The 16,007-nt window shown below is 26.0% G+C and overlaps 1 protein-coding gene across 3 annotated transcripts; it reads left to right on the top strand.

The window, feature by feature from the left end:
- Positions 1–1,967: 1,967 nt before the first annotated feature.
- On the top strand, positions 1,968–12,103 carry LOC126899002 (cell division cycle protein 27 homolog). 3 transcript variants are annotated; one of them, XR_007702459.1, is made up of 17 exons: positions 1,968–2,135; positions 3,063–3,138; positions 3,248–3,395; positions 4,221–4,500; positions 4,563–4,672; positions 4,925–5,101; positions 5,181–5,295; positions 6,944–7,087; positions 7,511–7,703; positions 7,774–7,954; positions 8,025–8,250; positions 8,310–8,437; positions 9,739–9,856; positions 10,615–10,818; positions 10,875–11,013; positions 11,459–11,567; positions 11,756–12,103. XR_007702459.1 is itself a non-coding variant. In XM_050673460.1 (16 exons), exons 1-16 carry the CDS (start codon positions 2,112–2,114, stop codon positions 11,467–11,469), a joined length of 2,274 nt encoding a protein of 757 aa, XP_050529417.1. In that variant the 5' UTR covers positions 1,968–2,111; the 3' UTR covers positions 11,470–11,734. The 3 variants fall into 3 exon arrangements, 2 of the variants coding, with proteins under 2 accessions (XP_050529417.1, XP_050529418.1); XM_050673460.1 differs by lacking the exon at positions 11,756–12,103 and having other exon boundaries at positions 11,459–11,734; XM_050673461.1 differs by lacking the exon at positions 11,756–12,103 and having other exon boundaries at positions 4,928–5,101; positions 11,459–11,734.
- Positions 12,104–16,007: the final 3,904 nt, after the last annotated feature.

A 16,007-nucleotide genomic window follows, 5' to 3' on the forward strand; every position in this document is an offset into this window, starting at 1 on the left:
ATAAAGGTCGATATAAAAATCTGAGGTCCCTAATAAACGAAAGCAATAAGCAACTGCTTACCGTTTCTAATGGGAAATACAGATCTGGCTATTTAGTAACACCAAAAATTAAAAGTATATTTTATAAGAAACAAATTAAGTCTATGTTGATGTTGTAAAAGATGACATGGAACTGTATGGCTGAAGCAATAACATCACCAGACACGAATTAAAGTTGTACCATCTAAGGTAACTAGTATTTCCTAATGGGGAGTGTGGTTCGAGGATTCGATGAAATGAAGTAATATTTTTAGAATTTACAAAATAATTGATTCATCAATTGCGGACTTGTATTTTGTCTGAATGTGACTTGTGTCACATTGAATGTGTGAATGTGTGTGAATTGTTTGTGTCTCTTGAGTGGCGTCAATTGATGATTGTCTATTTAATAAAATCCAAAGGGGATAATTTTTTTATTTTGCAAACAAACATTTTTCCTCAGCTCTCACCGAACAGATTACTTTTAACGATACATCAAAAGATTACAAATCGTATCTAGTTGAAGACATTATCCTTGAAAAATTCCCTCGTTTCCAGTAAATGGGGAAAATCTTCAAACACATCACAATTTTTAACATCGGTAAATTTTGACAGTTTTATATTGTTTTTCTCTTAAAATTGCTAAACTTTTTCAAAAATTAACAAACCAAAATAATTATTACTCATATATACAACTTAGGTATTTTCCTTAAATTTGACATCCTTTTTTTGAAATTTTGACCCGTTGCCTAACTTTTTCAACTTAACTTTCAACGATTTTTCGGAAATACTACGTCCTTCAAACGTATGTTACATTAAAGCTTAGTTACGCGTACTATAAGTTGAAAAAAAATTTGTTCCGACGACCTATCTTCTGTATGCAAATGGCCGTCAAAGTTAAATAAATTTATTAAACATTTGATAAATTAATTTAAATGTATTATTTATTATATATCATAAAACTTGTAATTAGAATATAAATAGAGTTCATTTTGCTTTTGGTATAATCCAACAGTTTTTTAAAATCAAACATTACCTACAGATTTGCATCGATGCGTTTCTGATGGTAGTGATTTTAATTAATCAGACATATTCTATATGTGTCCCAACTATGTCACGTCCACACTGTGCTACCGTTTTTTGTGTTGAATTAAAAAAGTAATATTTATTATAATAGTTATGAATATTAAATTTTGTTTTACACACATTTGATTTTGTGCACTACTGGATAATTTTTTTAATATTAGACACTCAATCTTTCATTAAATAATAATTATATTAAGAAAATACTTTATGGTATTTTTATTTTGGTATATTTCTCGATTTATCAAATATTAAGTATTTTTTTAGTTCGTATTTTATATTTAATAAGGATGTCAACTTTTTTTTTTTTTTTAATAATAATATACATATTTAACTATCTTATAAAATAAAAAACTATCTAGCTAAAAAAAAATAATTGGTCGATACAACTTTTGACCCATTATTTCGGAACTATTATCAATAAAATGAGTGGAGGTTAGATGTGGATTATGTTATTTTTATCATTTAAAAATATTAATAACTTCCAAAGACTATGTCAATAGTTATCGACCCATTTTCTTAATTAGATAATATTTTATTTTATAAGCTAATTAAATATGTATGTTGCCATTTAAAAGAAAAAGTTGATACCCTCATAAAAGTTTATAAAATGAAATATATCTATACATATTTACCTTAAGCAATATGTTCTATGTACAGTAATTTATATGACCGTGTTCATACTTGATACAGCATTTGTGAAATTATTAAACGTTTACAAATTGCAATAAAATTAATTTCGGTTTGGCGGAAAATTCATAATAATATGATTATGTTATCAACACAAATAAAAGCAAGGAGATTTTACAATATTTCAACATACCACATAATTTTTACGAATAGTGTAGTTTCGTGATATGACAGTTCAACTAACGATAATCTTATTGACTATTTTATCTAGATTTAATTTAAAATTGTACTACTTTAATTTTCTTTGTTTTTGGTTTAATGTTTTTTAGTTTTTGACTTATTCTTTTTTTTAAATTTTGATAAACATATTTGGCTGTAAAATGTTAATTCAAGAACCTGTTCAAGTAAGTTATTATCCTAATTATTTTGTTTATAAATGTTTCACCTTTTATCTTCGTTAGAAAGTTAAAAAGCTATTGTATTCATTACGTTTTTTTGTCTATCAGTATGAACACTAAACTTATAGAGGATAAAAATACGCCTAGAAATCGTAAATTGTATCTAGTTAAATTTATTTGTGTTAAAATTTAAAAATATTACGATCCTCGTTATTAGGGGAAATCCCAATTAAAAAACTATCATAGAATCGGGACTATATGGATATGTTTTTCAGTTTTACACTTATAATATTATTTCTTTTTAAAGAATGTATAAATCACAATGAACATTTTTCTGGATGTACCTTATACATGTCCCATATCATAAAACACTTATTTTTATATTTGACCATTTTCTTGACAGTTGAATTAAACATAATAAAGTGCAATAATAAAATTTAAAAATACTTAAAATCCTAAATTCAAAAATAATTTTCAAATTTAATGGTTATCTTAAAAATCATCAAGTTCTATGGGGCTTATTTTTTATATAATCAATAATACTTAATATATAATAACCCAATCCTTACTTTTTAGCTCAAAGGCAATAATTTAAACTTAAACTTATAATTCTGAGTTTAAGTATTGAGTTATTTGAACATTATAAAATATCTGTTAATTCATTTAATTGATTTATATAGTGGATTTATTTCAAAAACACATAAGGCATAAAATATTTAATGAAGAATAAATATATCATTGGTAAATCTTATTTTTTTATTCTGTTGTAATTAATTGATATATAATAAATTCTACAAAATAAAGTTAAGTATAGGTAAAATAGAAAGAGGAGTAAATGAGTATATTCCTATTACAAATATTGTTTGGAAAATAGCTGTCCTAATTTTATTTGTATTTTATGGACATTAAATGTTGTTTGGTTTATTTTTCTAGGCTGCAATTTGGCATTGTATGAACCATTATGCTTATTCAGATGCAATATTTCTAGCAGAGCGACTTTGTGCTGAATGTAAATAAATATATATATATATATATTTGTCATTTAAATTTAATTATACATTGTGAAAGTATATTCATATGGAAATATTCTATATTTTATTTTTTTATCATAATTTTAGTTGATTCAGATGAAAGTACTTATTTACTTGCTACTTGTTATTATCGCGCTGGCAAACCATCACAAGCTTATACCATTCTAAGTGGAAAGAAAATAGTGTCTGAAAAATGTAAATTCTTATTAGCACGTTGTTGTATTGATCTTCATAAGTAAGTTTAAATATTTTAAGTTAAGGCAAATTTGAATGCTCATTAGATTAACTTATTCTAAATTTTTAAAATAAATATATGAAAGGTACAGGAGAAAAACATAAGTCAATTTTTTTTTCTGATTTTATGGTTAGATTTGATAGCTCATTAGCAGTTGTATAAAATATTTTCACTTTGGTGATAATAAAGTGTTTATTATTGTTTTATTATTAAATTAATAGAAATTTATAACTTTGTTTATGTTATCCTTAAACATTTATAGACATGGATACTACCTACCATTTTTATTTTGCTGTATTCTTTATATGTATATATAAATTTTCTAATGAATATAATTTTATTTATTATATATACATCAATATATATTAAGCAATATTGAATATATCTAGAAATCTAGTAGTTTCCTGAGGCCTTGGTCAAAAAAAAGTTATGATTAAAAACAAATTTTCAGACGACTTCTCAACTATTACTTATTTGTGTTAGACAATACATAACTACAAAATTGTGTATAATTATTTTCATATACAAAAATCTTAAATTAACTGTTCTTTTTATCTTTATGTGATTGGGGCATGGTGTGGTGTACAATGGACTTTTTTAAGAACTGTGATATTGCTGTTGGTTCTTGAATTGATAACTATACAGGAACTTTACAGTTACTTACACCTTGTTTCCTATACTCCGTCAATGGACGGCGACTTTTGTATTCTTGAATACAAGTCCATCCATGTATGACATATCATAGGATATGTCGTAAAACCTTATGGAGTCGCATGAAAAAAAAAATCTTTATGTAAATAATATTAGAAAGTATTATTATTTTAGGTTGTCTGAAGCGGAAACTATTTTAACAGGAAATGTTGGTGACTTAATATCTTCATCATCATGTGCTTCATTTATTGAATCTATAGTTTCAAGTTATGGTGATAGTGCTCCTTTTGCTTTACAACTTATCAGTCATGTGTGGTGGCGATCAGAAAGAGCACATTTAGCTGCTGAAGCTTGTCGAAAAGCTCTTTATTTAAATCCTTTTTTATGGCAATCATTTCAAGACTTATGTGATCGAGGAGTTAAACCTGATCCTGAACCATTTAAAATTTTTAAGGTATATAATTTTAGGTTTATATGATATGTTCAACTCACATTTATGTACTCGTATATTTTTAGGTTGACAATTTAGACAATTTTAGCAAATGTTTAGGATCAAATTCACATGTCATTTCCACACCATTATCAACTTATAATGTGTCATACGAATCAATAAATACTTTTAACAGGCAAGTTTACTAGTTTTTTATCTCACCTAGTTTAAAAGAACTAAACTAGAATTGTTGATAAACCCTATGAAAAATTTTTTTTGTACCTTGGATGTGAAAGTATTAAAACAATAAAATATTTATATTCATCTGAGACACATTTTGATATGTATTTATGTACTCTTAAATCTGAAGTTTATTTTATTTTCAAATAATCCAATGTATGAGATAATTTTTATGTTTGTAAATAATGTATTATTTTATTAATTTTAGTAGTACACCAGCTCAAAAAATGATAAATATGTCAGTACCAAGTAGTAATAGTTCAATCTCTAGTGGGATACAGCCATTTACACCTGATATTAACAATGCAAAAGCTATATTTGTTCGACCTATTGGAAGAAAAGTGAAAGTGATAAATGAAAATGCATTTAGTCCTTTGACACCAAGGTAAATATTTATTTTTTATTTTTGCAAAAAAAATAGAAATAAAAATTCATGTATTCTTATTTTAAAATTCTTTTATTAGTTTTGGAGTATTCCCACTAGAAAGTCCAGATAGCAACATGTCATCTCAATCTATGGTATTAGTTCCTTCAGGTACATTAAATGAAACCAACGATCAGAAATTTATTTCCAAAAGAGTAAGTTTTTAAAATATTACTAATTATTTATAGTATTATGAGTATTATCTAAAAAAAATTGATAATTAGTTTCTATTTATTTTATGTAAATAAATGACAGAATTTAATTTAATTTAAAATAATATAATATTTTATTTAGGTGTTTTTCAAAGTATGTTCATATCTATTTTGTTATCTTTTTGTATAGTATAAGAAACTATATTATAGCTCTTTATTTTGTATAATTTGATGTATATTTAAATATTTTTCTGAATTTATGATGCGCCTCATGATGCTTTTCAACAGAATGTAGATGAGATAGATTATATTAATTATTGATATGGAAAAAGTAGTATGTTTTATCTTAAAATGTTAGTATTTCTTTCCCATATTAATTTACAAAATAATGAATATAATATTTTTTTACATTTTGTAGTTTATTTACCAATGTATCGGGCTTTAAATGCTCATTTTTACAGTTTATATCAAAAGTTTATGTTAGGTTGTTAACATGTATGTTAATAACTCATTAGAACCTGTTATCTTAATTTGGTCTGTAACTAGGGCTAGACTAATTTAGGAATATTTAATCCTAGACAAATATGCTCAATCAATACAATTAACGAATTTAATATTATTTTTGAAGTGTGTTAAAATAGTACTATAAACAGTCATGTTAATAACTTCCAAAATAATAGTTAAAAAGTAATTTTGTTATTTATAATACAACTACTGCAAAGTGATCAATGAAAGTATACTATGAGTATTATAGTTATATACAAAAATATTATTCCTAAAATTTAGCTTAAAACTTACTCAAGTTAATTTTACCTCATTTAATTAGTCAATATTTTTTAAATATTTAGTATTTAAAACTATATTATAAAACAACTATTAAGATTTAGAATGTTTAACTTAACATTACTTTTGTTAATAACATTTTTTAATACTTAAGCTAAATATTTTTAACTAATATTTATTTAAAAAATTAATGAATGTATAACCTTATAAATACATAGAATATAGAATTAAAATAATACTTAAAAATACATAAATTTAAAAATATGTTACCAAAACAAATTTTTCCTTATTACTATAATTTAAAGATATTAAATGGTAAACAATAAATTGATCATCTTGTACATATTTCTTTTCATCACATTAAAATATAATGAATACACTGCCTTTTTTTACATCAATTATAATAAAGTTATTACTAACAACATCTTCTTGTACTGATAACTACTAAATTAAGAGAATAATCCTTATGAATCACTCTTAATAGCAAAGAATAGAAAGTTATTTTATTATGTATTAACTTTATTTGACAAAAATTTAAAAAAAAATTTGTTATAGACCAAATTATAGCTATATTAACTAGACCCCCTCTTAAATGACCACTGTAAAAACCATTTGACGGATTTTAATGAAATTTATACTACTATTATAAGTATAAAATCTAGTATCTAAACAAGGGATTTTTTTTTAATTATATATTTTAGTGCTCTTTTCCTTGAAAATCTGTTAACAAATTATTAGAGGCTACCATTTATTTATTTTCAAAAAAAAAAATCTTTGATCAGGCAATAGATTAACTATTAAATATTACATTTTATAAACATTAATTATTGTTATTTAATCTAAAAAATTTTGTGTTTGCATTTATTAGAGCTCTAAACCTGTGTTCAGTCAATCGGGAAATACAGGAAATATCAATAATTTAGGTACACAGCAAGTATCTACTCCTCCAAGTCCTATGTCACATGTAGTAAGACGAAGTAGTCGAATAATTACCAATAGTTGTTCAGTTAAGGTAATTTATCATATCAATGAAAAATTGTTTTCAACATATCATAAAATACGCTATGTAATAAAAAAATTTGTATAAACATAACAAATGACTAAGTAAAAATCTCAAAGAATTTTAAACTGTCAAAAGTCCTTAAAATCTCTATGAATTTATTTTTCCCTATAATGTTATTACAGAATCTCAAACCAGTCATAATGTGGTTTGAATCTTATTAATTCCTATCATACTTACCCTATCAACTCGACGATATTGTAATACCAAATGTAGCTTTACTAAAGTATTAATCAATACTCCATAAAATTCAAAAGGTATCCCTATGTGCTTTTAATTATTATTATTCTGGTTATTAAATTCATATTATATTTATTAGATAAAAAATATTTTATAGTTATTTTACTATTTTTATTCTTGATTATAAAATCATAGGAAAATAATAAAAGTCCAAGTAAAAAATTTACCAGCCCAAAATCGGTATCTCGAAAAATAAAAACAGGAATTGTTTCTAAAAAAACTGTTTTTACTGATATAACTGAGCGTAATCCTAAAGATCGTGGAGGAATTGATGTGGAAACTACTACTTTGGCACAACAAGCACTTAACTTACAAAAGAAAACTGCTGGTAAATATAATTATTATGTATATTATCATAAAAAATAAATTAATATTCAATGTTGATACTAACGTTTTAGAAGGCCTTATGTCTCTATTAAGAGATATTGGAGTTGCTTATTTACAACTATCAAAATTCAATTGTAAAAAAGCAATTCAATTATTTCAAAATCTACCACCACAGCAACATAAAACAGGATTTGTATTATCAATGATTGGCAAAGCATACTGTGAACAGTCTGATTATTTACAATCAATTAAGTATAGCATTTTTTTTCAATATAGTTTACACTTTTATTAAAATAAATAAATGTATGAATATTTTATTCAGATATTTTAGTGTGGTTCGAGAATTAGAGCCATACAGGGATACATTAATGGAACTTTATAGTACAGCTTTATGGCATCAGCAAAAAGAAGTAGCGTTGTCTTCTCTAGCTCAAGATATGACTACTTTAGACAGAAATTCTTCATCTACTTGGTGCGTTGTAGGAAATTGCTTTTCTCTTCAAAAAGAACATCAAACAGCAATAAAATATTTTCAACGAGCAATACAAGTTAGTTAAATTTCTCAAAAATTAGCATTTACATTTTGCTTTCAAATTTTTATTTTTAGGTTAATCCAGATTTCCCTTATGCATATGCATTATTAGGAAATGAGTATTTAGTGACTGAAGAATTAGAAAAAGCTATAACATGCTTTCAAAAAGCTGTGAAATTAGATCCAAGGCATTATAAATCATGGTGAGATTGTGTTTATTATAACTATTCAAAGGAAAATTTTTGATTAATGATTGGATGTATTCATTTGAAAATGACTATATATATATATATATGGGAATTCAACAAACAACAGCAGGAACTTAACACAGTTTTTCCTCTTTAAGAAAATTATAATATTACTACACATTTACATAGAAAACATAGAAAAATTACAAAAAAAAACATAAATTAATAAGATGACACAAAATCAAATCTAAGTCAACTCATACAACACTCATTGTTAATACTAGATAATACCACTACCCACCTCCAGAACTTGGAAGTGGTGCCATTTAGACATCAACGATACCTATATATATATAGTGATTAATTTGTTGTAAACTATTAAAGTTCTCTTAAAATAATAACTTTTCAAACATTTTTTTAGTTGATTAAAGTAGTAGAGTAGAACCTCATTAATCCGGACTAATAAGGGCTCTAGGTTGTCCGATTTAATGAAAGTCCGGATTAAACAAAATAACCAAAAAACATGTCCGTATTATAGATTTAAGAATATTATATTAGACTAAATACTATATGATATAATATATATATATATTCCAACATGATATTAGATCCAGCAAAATCATTACATATTTAATGAGGATAGAATTATGTATATATATATAATAATGACCAAAATATAAATTACTAATACATAGTTTATGATAACTTTAATGGCGGTAGATAAGAATATATGTACTTATGGGAAATTCGAGGAACTTGCCTTTATGTTTATTTTAGTCTACGGCATAAACTGTGTAATTTTTGTAATATTAGACAGCTGTCCGGATTAAGCGAAGTCCGGTCTAATGAGGTCCGGATTAATGAGGTTCTACTGTATTTATTTTTCAATTTTTAAGTACTTAATTACTTTTTGAGTTCATTCCTTATAAGAGTACCAACTTAATTTTTTTAAATGGCAACATACATATTTAACTAGTTTATATAATAGATAATGATCTAATTAAGAAAATGAATGGTTGATAACTTTCAAACTAATATTTCAGTAGTTATAAATACATTTATACTTGGATGAGAAAAGAAGTGTGGTACAGTGATGGATCATGATAAAAATAACAACTCACACCTCACTTCTTATCATAATTTAAACATTTGATTAAGTTTTTAATGTTTAAATTACCATTTTTAATAGTATTCTAAAAGTGATATATGGCTTATGTTCTTTTTATCATTATACATCATCGTATAAATGTTATAATTATGGTAATAAGCATAATGTTTTCTATTCCATATATAAATACATACTTTTATTCTAAAAGGTATGGAATCGGTGCTATTTACCAAAAACAAGAAAGATTTGAATTAGCTGAAATGCATTATAAAAGAGCTCTTAGAATAAATCATAGTAGTGCATTGATCATGTGTCATATTGCTGTTGTAAGTATTTTTATGTATTCTCTCATTATGTATATTTTGGTTATTTATCTTACTATCTACTTTTAGAATTGAGAATGACAATAATTTTATAAAGTTTATAATTTGATAAAGTGTTTGATAAGATAAATAAAACAAAATATTTTTGAATTGAGGATTTTTATTTCTTATTTATTAATTATTTTATTTCAGTAAATATAAGATTTATTACATTAAACTTTACATTTTTTTATTATTTATAACAAAATTAAATTGACAGCAAAAAAATAGAAAAAACTAAATAAATGTTAACTCGATGAAATCAAGATTATAGGATAAAGGTTAAAAAAAAGTAAAGATTATTGTTAAAAGTCTGGATATAAATATATGTCAATATTTTAATATCTAGATTTCTAGAGCAAAAAGGAGGTGAGTGAAAATTTAAGAATTTTTTAGGAGCTTCATTACAATTTTTCTCATTACAATAAAGTTTAATTTTAATTAAATGTTTTGAATTTTTATAAAATGACTTTATTTCAGAATTAATTATTTTACATTAGTTTATAAGAAAATGTTTAATTTCCTACTTTAACTTAAATTTATGAAAAATATAAATTGCCTCATTTGTTCAGTATTATATTATTTAAGAAATTTTTAAAATTAAATAAATGTTGAGACAATTATAATAGATTATTATTTAAATTTAATATTATGTATAATTCTAACAAAGAAAATTATGGAAAATTTTTATTTTATGAATTTTTACAAGTATTATTTTATAGGTACAAAATAGTATGGATAAACCAGACCAAGCATTGCATACATTACACATAGCACTGTCATTAGAACCCAAACATCCTATGTGTAAATATCAACGAGCACAAATTTATTCAAAACTCGGTAAACTACAAGAAGCACTTTATGAACTCGAAGAACTGAAAGAAATTGTGCCTCAAGAATCTCTAGTCTACTTTTTAACCGGCAAAGTATGTTATTGTAATTTGTACTATAATTTTAGTATATAATAAAAAAAAAATTTTAGGTGCACAAAAAATTAGGAAATATTCATTTGGCACTAATGAATTTCAATCGTGCAACTGATTTAGACCCAAAAGGTGCTAGTAATCAAATAAAAGAAGCTATAGAGCCAACAAATAACCAATCACCTTTAGATGATTCAGGTAAAATTAATTTGTAATTTTGTTTTTTAATATTTTATATAAATGATTTTTCTTTTTAAATCATTTTTACTAAATTGAAGGATAATTTATCTTTAAAAATTAAAATTTTATTTTGTTTAGAAAAAAGTTAATTAAACAACATAGTATAAAATTGATTAAATAAGACACTTTATTAATTGAAAACTTGATGATTTGAACTAATTGAATTGTATACCTAATAAAATATCATTCAGCATTTTTATTCAAAAAATTTCTGAAGCCTGCTTTATATATAATATTCTAAAAATTAACTGATATTTTGTAAATAAAAGCAAAGTTATTATTGTATGTTTTTGCTTATTTATTTTTTGTTTATCCTTTATTTTAATTAATAATTATTATCTTATCATCTACACATAATTTTTTTAAATAAATTTAATGTCTAAAATATGGTGTATATTTTCAGTTTTATTGTAAAAAAATGTTTGACAAAATCTATCATATATCTGAGCATGCTATGGCGAATCATACATACCAATTACAGTTTTGTTGTGTAAATTAACTATTTCTTTTAAGTAATTATTATTTATAATTTAACTAATTATTGCTGAATTTTTTTAAGTAAGATGTTCTTCATTATATAAAGTGCTGTCTCACACGTTTGAAAATTGTTAAGAGTAATAATTAATTCATATTGTTTTTCTCAAATAATAAATAATAAAAATTAATTTTGTTTAAATAATTATTGTATTAATTTTCACAGTTTACTTTAAGAAAATCCATCATCCAAAATCAAATACTTAGTTTCTTGGTTATTAAATGAGAAAATGCGAAATTAGTCTAGAATGCGCGATCTTGCGGTGGAAGTACGCGTGTAAATGATCATGTATTTCGCCCCATCTATTATCCATTGACTGCAATACCACATACACATGCATATGTTTACAAGATTACGCATTCCTACACAATATTAGTGATGGATGATTTTCAAAAGTTTATCTTTATATGTCGAGATGAAAATATCGCTCGATTTAAAAATCGGCCTAAATTAATCGATTTTTTTTTATACAAATATATTAATACTCAGATAGTTAATGGAATAATCAACTAGATAACGCTTTTTAACCCACGAAAAATCTAAATTTATATTCATTTACATAATAAATTTTGTTATAATAGATGTTTATTAATAATATATTACTAAATAACTCTGGTATAGCCTTTGGTATAAGAGAAGAAATAAAACACTGATAGTTTTTAAGTGCATACTTTTATTAACAATACAAATTTATTTTAAATGAGAAATTAATTAAATAATTTAATAATCAAGAACATTATTGCACAGCAAACAAAACGAACGCGATGATAACGCCGATTGGGCGAGATCACAGTCGTCGTTATCGTGTCAAATGCTGCACTTTCCTTTTTCGCGTCGCCGAACATTTGTAATGCCAACTCATTCATTTTATTAAAAATTCACATCAGTACAGTTTTGTGCACATTGAGTGAACAACGTACATTAAAAATTCCAGATAATTTAACGTCGTTGAAAGACGATTATTTTATCAAATATGTATTAGATATGTTACTGTACCAGGAAAGTAAAAAAAAAATATTTTTATTTTTGATTAATCGCCAACATTTTTTTAAATGACTGGAAAAGAACATGTATAGACTGCTAAGCAAATAAATGGACTCATTTGGTTTCATGTTACCATTACTTGAATGATTGGACTGAGGAGCTGTTCAGCTATTTCATCGATAAAGCTATTTTATGGTTTTTCAATGATACAACTATAGCTTCCTCAGTTGATACAGAAATATATGTAAAGCCGTTGTATCTAATGCTATAATATTGCAATACCTTCTTTGAAGGGCTATAAATTTCTTTAAATGAAGATTTTAAATATATTGTTTTTCATTTAAGCTCTTCTAATCACCTTACCTAAATCAGAATTAGGTGATCTAGCCTTCTAAACATTTTACTGTATGTCTACCTATTTTTAGACATCATCATCTATTAAAGGCAGTGCCTTGTTATTGAAGCCACTCTTCTCTGTTTGACGTCAAATTCTGCAGTGAAACAAAAGACGCACAGTTCATTAATTCCAAGATATTTTCAACATATTGTTTCCTTGGGCGTCCTCTTGGTTTCTTCCCAGTTATTTTTCTTTTGAAGATGTTCATTATAAAATCATTGTGCCGGATGATGTGTCCAAATAACTTTATTTTTCTTGATTCAATTACCTTCATCAGCTGTCTTTCTTCTCGTACTTTTTCTAGCAATTGCTCATTTCTTTTCTTGTCTATCCATTTTGTCTTTATCATTTTTTTCCATACTCATAACTCTAATGCTTCTGTCTTTTTTGTAAATTGTCCATGTTTCACTGCCGTATGAAAGCACACTACAGACAAATGTTTTAACGAATCTTTTACGTGTACAAATGCTCAGATGTTTATTAGTAAGAAGCTGATTCTTGTTTTGGAATGCTTGTTTTGCCAATTCTATTTTTCTCCTGATGTCTGGAGTTGATTTGTTAATGGAAGCTATGATAGAATTTTTAGCATATTATTCATGTCATGTTTAGACTTTATTAAGATAACAATGTTATCTGCAAAGCGAATACAGTGTATATGTTGACCATTTATTTTAACTCCGTTGGTTTTATATCTATGCTCATTTCATTAAAAATATTGAATAGATAAAGCGACAAGGGACATTTTTGTCTCACTCCTCTCCTTATTCTTGCTTCTTTTGTCGATCTATTTACATTTATTTCTGTTGTTTGATTTTTATACAGGGTGTTCAGTAGTCAGGAAACGGGTATCTATTGTTCTCATTGTTACAAACAATGAGAACAATAGAAACCCGTTTCCTGACATACTGAACACCCTGTATATGTTGAAGAAGAGCTCTCTATCAAAATCCAGTGGTAGACTTCCACTATTATAGCAATGGCCTAGCCAGTAGGTAGTTCCTGGTAGGCCGGGGTTACCCAGATTTTCTCAACGAACAAATCATATATAATTTGATTTTTTTTTTTAAATATTTAAATATTAAATTGTTTTATATTTCTTGGTATTATCACTTTTTGAATCAAAATATCCTATCGAAAAATATAGGTATCTTTTGGGAGATTGCATGACACTTATGGTGCTAACAAATTTAACGACCTTTTCCTTACCCTGGGGTTTCTCTACCTTTGACAGCACTCGATCGGTCCCTAAATTCCTATTGATTTGTTTATCAGTGTACTATAAAGTCAATATTATTAAGTGAACGACATTATGATTAACACTATTTATATGAGTTTTAGCTGACAGTAATGGATCATGCCGTTTAAGGTTGAAATGTACACGAAATTAGTGCTGCGCAACTACATAACTGTCGTTATTTCTGTAACATGATTTCAATAGCAAACACGCGTTGTTTACCACTCCACTGTTCCATTATTACTTAATGGCATGTTAATTATAAACGAATAATATTAACAAATTTTCTTATCTAAAATTAATATTAAGAAAAGCAATTTTTAAATTCGGCCGTGTAAATGCCCCAAATAGATAGATTAATTAGTAAATAGTTTCGTGCAATTCATGGTACTGAACGGACGTTTTCATTTTCAATCTTGTGTGCAGATTTAAACCTATAGGCTAAAATGAAACGGTTTTTCGTTCCTATGACTAAATTTAAATCTGCTACTGAAAATGTTTTGGATCCGGACGATCTGCTAAAAATTAATTTTTTTCGAGCAATGTACACCAGACACAGAAGTTAAATTTCAAAAACTAGATTTAAAACAAAAAATTCAAATGAACTTTTTAAATTTGACATAGGCTCAAATTGCGACGAAAGTGCTGTGTAACCAGTTATCAGTTTTCCTCCTACAGTTATTTCAGGTAAACAACGTTGTTTTCATAGTAGTTCGTATAATAAATACCCTTGATTGAAGTATTCAGTTAGGCTGAATGCCGTTTTTTGTTATTTTTGTCGTCATTTCCCTCTTACGATTTCACAATCTCAATCGGATAAAAATGCTTTAACTACTCGTGGATACTACGATTGGAAAAATATATATGTATTGTTGCTTAGTAGATCACGTTCTACATCTTGTATGTTTTGATTTAGCCAACATTCTTTTGCTATACGGCATTTTGTTACTTCTTTTTTATCTGTTTATATAAATTGTAATCTCTGTTCCTTCTTTCGATCAATTCAAGAATTTGTCCAGTCATCCATGGCTTTCTCGGTTCTATTTTATTTTTACCAATTATTTTATCTGCAACTCTAATTATGTCCATATTCATACTATCTATCTTTAGATATAAATATATATAGAGCTGACGGTTTTGGATTCGTTGCAGAGTGTTTGTTACAAGCTCGTGGTTGCAACTATACTGTCAGCTTAGCTTGTTTACGGTATGTTTTTATATCAGTTGATAAGTGATAACATTGATGTTGTTTATCTGTTGTTGACGAATGTATCAGTTTGTTGTTTACATCCATTTTTTCTTTTGTTGTTGTTTACAGCATTCTTGCCATTTAGCTCTTTGTATTCTACACTGGCAATTTTCTGTTACGTTAATTGTAGTTATTTTCTTTGTTATTTGTTGATTTTCTTATTGCCTGGTGTATGAAAGGTAACCAAGTCTTGCTAACAGTCCATCCATCGTCTCTGTTATAATTTTCTGGACATTTTCCGATTGCCGGTGTTGAAAAGAAAGCTAAGTGCTAAGAATGCCGTAAACAACAACTAAAACAAAAACCGGATGTAAACAACAAGCTGACAGTTGTCAACAACACGAAAATAACAAAAACAGATAAACAACATCGATTTTATCAGTTATCAACTGATATAAAAATATACCGTAAACAAGCCAACAGAATAGTTACAACCACGTGCCATTCTGCAACGAGTCCGAAACATTAGCTCATTACTGAAAACGTGGATACAACCGTAAAAATTTCCAGCAGTGTGTATATATATATATATATATATTTATATTGAGATTAT

Source organism: Daktulosphaira vitifoliae, unplaced genomic scaffold, assembly GCF_025091365.1.
Source record: "Daktulosphaira vitifoliae isolate Bord-2020 unplaced genomic scaffold, ASM2509136v1 Scaffold_2, whole genome shotgun sequence".
Lineage (NCBI taxonomy): Eukaryota > Metazoa > Arthropoda > Insecta > Hemiptera > Phylloxeridae > Daktulosphaira > Daktulosphaira vitifoliae.

What these genes read in the sequence shown, in the direction of transcription:
- LOC126899002 (XM_050673460.1), top strand. Translation starts at nt 2,112, where the DNA reads ATGTTAATTCAAGAACCTGTTCAA. An exon ending in AGAAATTTATTTCCAAAAGA is followed by an intron (nt 5,296 to 6,943) that starts GTAAGTTTTTAA and finishes TGCATTTATTAG; the next exon opens with AGCTCTAAACCTGTGTTCAG. An exon ending in ATTTTCAACGAGCAATACAA is followed by an intron (nt 8,251 to 8,309) that starts GTTAGTTAAATT and finishes TTTTATTTTTAG; the next exon opens with GTTAATCCAGATTTCCCTTA.